General features: G+C 66.1%; 1 protein-coding gene across 3 annotated transcripts in view; it reads right to left on the bottom strand.

The window, feature by feature from the left end:
* Window positions 1-26: 26 nt before the first annotated feature.
* The window catches only part of TBC1D16 (TBC1 domain family member 16), a 44,518-nt gene continuing 38,501 nt past the window's right edge, over window positions 27-6,043 (bottom strand). Inside the window, exons 4-8 of one of the 3 annotated variants that reach the window (XM_079797644.1) lie at window positions 4,341-4,499; window positions 3,084-3,231; window positions 1,741-1,908; window positions 1,052-1,200; window positions 27-550 (exon numbers count right to left, since the gene is read on the bottom strand). In XM_079797644.1, the coding sequence (XP_079653770.1) occupies window positions 298-550; window positions 1,052-1,200; window positions 1,741-1,908; window positions 3,084-3,231; window positions 4,341-4,499 (877 nt within the window). In that variant the 3' untranslated portion in view covers window positions 27-297. The remainder of the gene's footprint in view (window positions 551-1,051; window positions 1,201-1,740; window positions 1,909-3,083; window positions 3,232-4,340; window positions 4,500-6,043) is intronic. The other 2 variants (XM_079797643.1, XM_079797645.1) reach the window with 2 other exon arrangements.

Here is a 6,043-nt window from a genome sequence, read left to right as displayed (position 1 = left end):
CCAGGGCATGGCGGCTTCGCTGGCACCTTGGGAGGGACCTCTAGCTTCCCCGGGACACTGACCACAGAGGCTGAGTGAAGTTGGCTAAATAGCTAATTACCTGCCCGGCTGGCGTGGCGCAGTGGGTGAGCATTGACCCAGGAACCAGGAGGTCAGGGTTCGATTCCTGGTCAGGGCACAGGCCCGGGTGGCGGGCTCCATCCCCAGTGGGGGGCGTGCAGGAGGCAGCCGATCCATGATTCTCATCATTGATGTTTCTATCTCTCTCTCTCTCTCTCTTTCCCTTCCTCTCAGAAATCAGTAAAAATATTTTTTAAAAAAATAGCTAATGACCCTCTGCCTCCGGGGTGACTGTGTGAACCCCCGAGCGGCGGTGCTTGCCCGCGCCCCGAGGGCCCGAGGCCGGAGGGCGCACCTCATGCTCTCCACGTTGGGGTTGCCCTCCCCGCGGAAGAACTGGCTGCTGCGATCGGTCCGCACCACATCCTTGTCCACCGTGAACTGCACGTTTCGCCAAAACTCCCGGTGCTCCTCGGGGGTCATGGAGAGCCTGGCACAGAGAGGGCCCGGGGTCAGCGCGGGGCGTCTCCAGCATGGACCCGGCCTCGGGGAGGAGAGCTGACCAGCCCCGGGGTCAACCAGGCCGCTCGGACCTCAGCCGTCCTGGCTCCTGGTGGCCTCTGAGGCCCTGCGGCCACCCCAGCGTCCCGGTGACAAGAACCCTGCCCGGCTGGCGTGGCTCAGTGTTGAGCAGCGACCTATGAACCAGGAGGTCAGGGTTCGATTCCCTGTCCCGGCACTTGTGGGGGTTGCGGGCTTGATCCCCAGTGTGGGGCGTGCAGGAGGCAGCTGACCCATGATTCTCTCTCCTCATGGATGTTTCTCCCTCTCCCTCTCCCTTCCTCTCTGAAACCAATAAAAAATTAAATTAATTAAAACCAAAAGAATTCTGAAGGGGGCCTGGGGTCATGAGGCACTCAGGGTCCCGGACAGAGACTGCACCCCACAGGCCTCTGCACCCCCCACACACACCCCCGCCCCCCGCCGGTACCTTCTCTGCTCGATCTCCGCGTACTCCTGGCGCTTCTGCGCCCGCAGCGCCTCCCTCTCCTCCGACGTGGACTCGGGGCGGTAGTAGCGCAGCAGGAAGGGCCAGACCTCCCCGCGGATGGACACGTCGATGCCGCCGAAGAAAATGGCCTGCGGGAGGGGCGGCGTCGGGGAAGGGCCACGCGGGGCGGCTCAGAGCGCCCCCAGGTCCCCGGTCGCGTTTTGGTGGCTTGTCTGCGCCTCCTGACAACTGAGGCCCGGGTGCAGGGGCCGCGATTTGCACTTGTTTGGAGGGGAAAGTGCGGGCCCCCCATTCCCAGGCGGCGGAGCCAGGCTCATTTCAATGTCAATGGCCCCCCGGGGTGGCGCTCGGAGGAACGTGTGGTTCCCACGTCGCGGCCTAATCCCCCGGTTTGGACTCAGCACAGGCTCCTCCAGAGGGGACGGAGGCCCCCAAGCCCCGGGAAGCGGCTTGGATGGCGAACTGGGCGCGCTCCCAGCTCCTCAAGCCGGGGCACCGGACCCCGCCCCCCCAGGCGGCCACGCCCACCCGACGGTCCCGCCCCCAGGCCCCGCCCCCACCCAGGTGGCCACGCCCCCACCCTGAAGGTCCCGTCCTCTCAGATCCCGCCCCCAGACAATGGCCCCGCCCTTCAGGCCCCGCCCCCAGGCAGTGGCCCCGCCCCTCACCTTGCGCAGCTTGTACTCCTCCTCCACCTGGCCCAGCTCGTTCAGGTGCCGCAGCCAGGCGGCCACGTCCAGCCGGTGGTACGTGCTCTCCTCGGGGTGCGTCTCGGAAGAGGGCAGTTTGGGGCGTCGGATGGAGAACTTCATGCACGTCTTCTCGTCGGCCACCTGCTGGACAGGAGGCAAGCGGGCCGTGTCCCACCCCGGGGTCGAAGCCAGCTGTGCTGGGGGGGGGGGCGGCCCCTCTCCCCTGCACACAAACCCCTGGGTGGCAACTGTAATCAGACGCAATCAAAATGAACACAGCCTCATCTTCCCTGTTTCCCGGGCCTGGGCTCCCTCCCACCCACAGCCTGCCCCCCACCCGCCCCGTGTCCCCCACTCTCCCTGCCACCCGGGCCCCCCCCCCTCTCCCTGCCACCAGGGTCCCCGCCCCCCACTCTCCCTCCCACCCCAGCCGCAAAATGGAATCAATGCCTCGTTGGGCCCGGCTCGCCTGCCTCGGCCGGAAGGGCCTGCAATAAATTACATGTGATTGGCCACATACAAAGGGAGCGCTGTTCGGGGAGCCTGCCTGTCAGGTCGTCTCCACGGGCAGTCATGATCCAGGGCGAAACTGCAGCTGACATTTAATTCAGAAATCAAAGGTTGTTCAATTGGGGGGGGGGGGGCTGTAACAGGGAGGCCCGCGGGAGGCTCAGGCTCGGTGGGAGGGAGGGGCTGTAAAGTCAGCCGTTTCTAATAAGCACATACAGTTCCTTACACAGGTCATTAAAGAGCGCTTATTACATGTGTGTGTGGATGGAGCAAATACGGCAGGAGCCTTGTCAAAACATGACTTCCAGCGAGAGACTGGCCTTTCGAGGAGCTCTGGGCACTCGTTTCCAACCCAGAGTTACTGCCCGATCAGCCCTGGGCACAGCCCACGAGGCCAGTCAGCCACGGTCACAGCCCACGAGGCCACAGCCACAGCCCACGAGGCCACAGCCACAGCCCACGAGGCCACGGTCACAGCCCACGAGGCCACAGCCACAGCCCACGAGGCCACAGCCACAGCCCACGAGGCCATGGTCAGCCCACGAGGCCACAGCCACAGCCCACGAGGCCACAGCCACAGCCCACGAGGCCATGGTCAGCCCACGAGGCCACAGCCACAGCCCATGAGGCCATGGTCAGCCCACGAGGCCACGGTCACAGCCCACGAGGCCACAGCCACAGCCCACGAGGCCACAGTCAGCCCAGAGGCCACAGTCACAGACCACGAGGCCACAGTCAGCCCACGAGGCCACAGTCAGCCCAGAGGCCACGCAGGAGGAGATGCGTGGAGCCTGGGCCCCGCTGCCTACCTGGCCGTGGAGGCGGGTCCCCGCGCAGCGCTCCCACTGCTGGAGTGCGCTCGCCAGCTTGTCCAGGCCGCCGTGGTGGAAGTGGAGGACCTTGTACTGGCTCTCGCGGCTGGCGACGACCAGCTGGCCGCTGGTGCAGGCCTCGTCACTGAGCGTGGGGGAGGGGTGGGGTGTCAACACGGGGTTTGTTCCCGAGGACAGTCAGAGGTCACGGGGCTGACCTTGGGGCAGGAGACAGGAAGTCCCTGCAGATCTGGGCTGCTGGCCCGGGGGCGGGGGGGACAGAGTGTGTCCAGCAGAAGCCACCCCCCCCCCGCCCCCGCTTTGCCGAAGACATGGAAGCGCGCTCCCTCTCAGGAGGCAGGGACGAGGCCTGCTCTGGCCGCTCCCTGGAGGCCTGCGGAGAGGCCTGTCCCCACTCTCGCCGCCGGGCAGGAGGGTCCTTCCCTCGGAGAGGGCGCGGCAGGTGCTGGTGACGGGTCAGATTCAGACCAGCTGGGCGGCAGCCAGAGCCTCCTCCGTGGGCCCCTCCAGCAGGCGCGGGGCACGCTGGGAGATCTCCCCCCCCCCCCCCGGAAACCACCACCACCCATCAGGCCGGACCGTGGCCCCTTCCAATGTGGCTCCGGGTCTGGGGACCCCCTCGGGTGACAGGCCTGCTGCCTTTTAAAAATATATATTTTTTTATTGATTTCAGAGAGGGAGAGAGAGACAGAAACATCCATGATGAGAGAGCATCATGGATCCGCGGCCTCCTGCATGCCCCCCACTGGGGATGGAGCCCACAACCGGGGCCTGTGCCCTGACCGGGAATCGAACTGGAACCTCCTGTTCATAGTTTGACGCTCAACCACTGAGCCGCCCGGCCGGCCCGGCTGCTGCTTCTCAGTTCTGGTCTTTGGTTGGTGCCCCTGCGGCTGGCCACCGGCCTCTCAGGAGGGCTCGATGTGGCGCTGGGCAGGACGCTCCCAGGGATGGTCCACCCATCACCAAAGAAAGGGCGTCCCCTCCAGGAAGCCCGCCATCCTAAGAGCTGCTGGGCGGGACAGGAGCCACCAGTTCGGCTTGGCCCTCCCACCCCCCCCCCCCCCAACCCCAGCCACAGCCGGCCACCACCACCCCGAAGGCGGATGAATGAGTGTGGGAGCCACCCCGACCCACTTCCTGGGGGGCGGCCATGGTGGGTCCCACTGCTGGCGACATCAGCGATGCCGGGCTGGCCCCGCGCACAGGGCGCCTGGCCCCGAGCCCGCTCACCTGAAGAAGAGGCGCAGGGAGCGCATGTGCCCCAGGTCCACGCGGAACACGCCGCAGATCTGCTCCAGGGCCCGCGCCCGCTGCGGCTCGTCCCCGCGCGGGGTCTGCAGGCCGTCGCTGTCGGGGAAGCGCAGGTGGGCGTCCACGCTGGAGGGAGAGCTGGGGAGCAGGGCGAGCGATGGTCACGCGCCTCTCTGTCCGTGTGGCCCCGGGGGAAGGACAGGGAGGGCGTGGGGGCCATTTAAACACGCTCCCGGCTTAGACACTCACACAGGCCAAACACACGTGCAAATAGCAGGCTCTCAGACACCCATGAACGAGTGCGTGAATCCATCGCAAGTCACGTGCAATGGCGTCTACACGTGGATGGGAGAGCATTTTCGCGATCAAAGTCTGTCCCACTTCCTGTCGACAGAGGAGGTCCTAGTGACAAGCCCTTGCTGTGTGGCCTCGGGCAAGTGGCCACGCCTCTCTGAACCTCTGTTTTCTCACTTGCAAAGTGAGGGTCTCGACAGGACTTGGTGTAGAATGACGCCGTGCGGGGCAGCCAGGTTAGACAGCATGGGGCTTCGGCTGGGTCCAAACTGGCTCAGGCTTCTCCTGAACAAATACTGGCCCCGTTAGGGAACATGCGGGCTGTTACTGTTATTAATTCTGATCGTGAACATTTGTTCAACACCCAGTATGGGCCTGCCCTGGGTTAACCACCTCTCAGGTGCTGTTACCAGCCTCCCGGTAACCCTATGGAATGGTAGTGCTAGGACCCCCACTGCACAGAAGAGGAACCGCGGCCCAGAGAGGCTGAGTGACCTTCCTGAGGCCACACAGCAGGCGGGGGGGGGGGGGGGGGGAGCTGGGGTTTGAACCCAGCTCTGCGGCCCAGGTCCGCACAGCACAGCTCACTGCTTCTAAGCTCCAGCCGCAGCAGCACAACCCCTGGTTCTGCTTGGAAAGGGCTCGTGGGTTCCTTCAGACCTGACGGAAAGTGCTCTGCTGCACGGATCCAGCCACACCGCGGGGACGGCGGTCTCGCGGGATTTCACACGCAATCCGAGAAGAGGCCGCGTGGGCTGAGGCCCTGCACCCCGCGTTCCCGCCTCAGCCAGAGCATCACCGGCAGGTGAGCAAGCCACGCACCCCGCCTCAGCCGGGCACCCCCTCCTCAGCCACGCACCCCCTCCTCAGACGGGCACCCCCTCCTCGGCCAGGCACCCCCTCCTCAGACGGGCACCCCCTCCTCGGCCACACCCCCCCGTCGGGCACCCCGGCTGAGGACGCAACAGCCCCTCATCGCCCGGAACTTCCCGAAAGACAAAGGCCGCCTTTTCAGGACCAAAGCTGCCCCCGAACCAGCGCCCCCACCCGCCGGGAGCAGCGCTGAGCCGCCCTCGTCCCGGGCTCCTGGCTGTGGAGGAAGCAGGGGAGGGGGGGGGGGCAGCTGGTGGGAGGCGGCCGGTCAGCTCCCGCGAAAGGGCTGAGGGAGCCGTCTCCCCACGGGAGCCTGACCGAGTGGCACGGGGAGGTGATTTTTGCCAAACACGGGGGTTGCGGGGCTGAAGCGTCCAGGCCGCTCACCAACAGCCAGGCCCGCCCACGCCCCCCCGCCCATCCTGGGCTCCCGCCCACCCAGCCGACAGGCCCACCAAAGGCCGTTATTTCCAGCCCCTCCCACCGCCCCCACCCCGCTCCCAGCACCCAGCGCC

Source organism: Cnephaeus nilssonii, assembly GCF_951640355.1.
Source record: "Cnephaeus nilssonii genome assembly, chromosome: 19".
Taxonomy (NCBI): domain Eukaryota; kingdom Metazoa; phylum Chordata; class Mammalia; order Chiroptera; family Vespertilionidae; genus Cnephaeus; species Cnephaeus nilssonii.
This window is presented reverse-complemented; position numbering and strand designations above follow the sequence as displayed.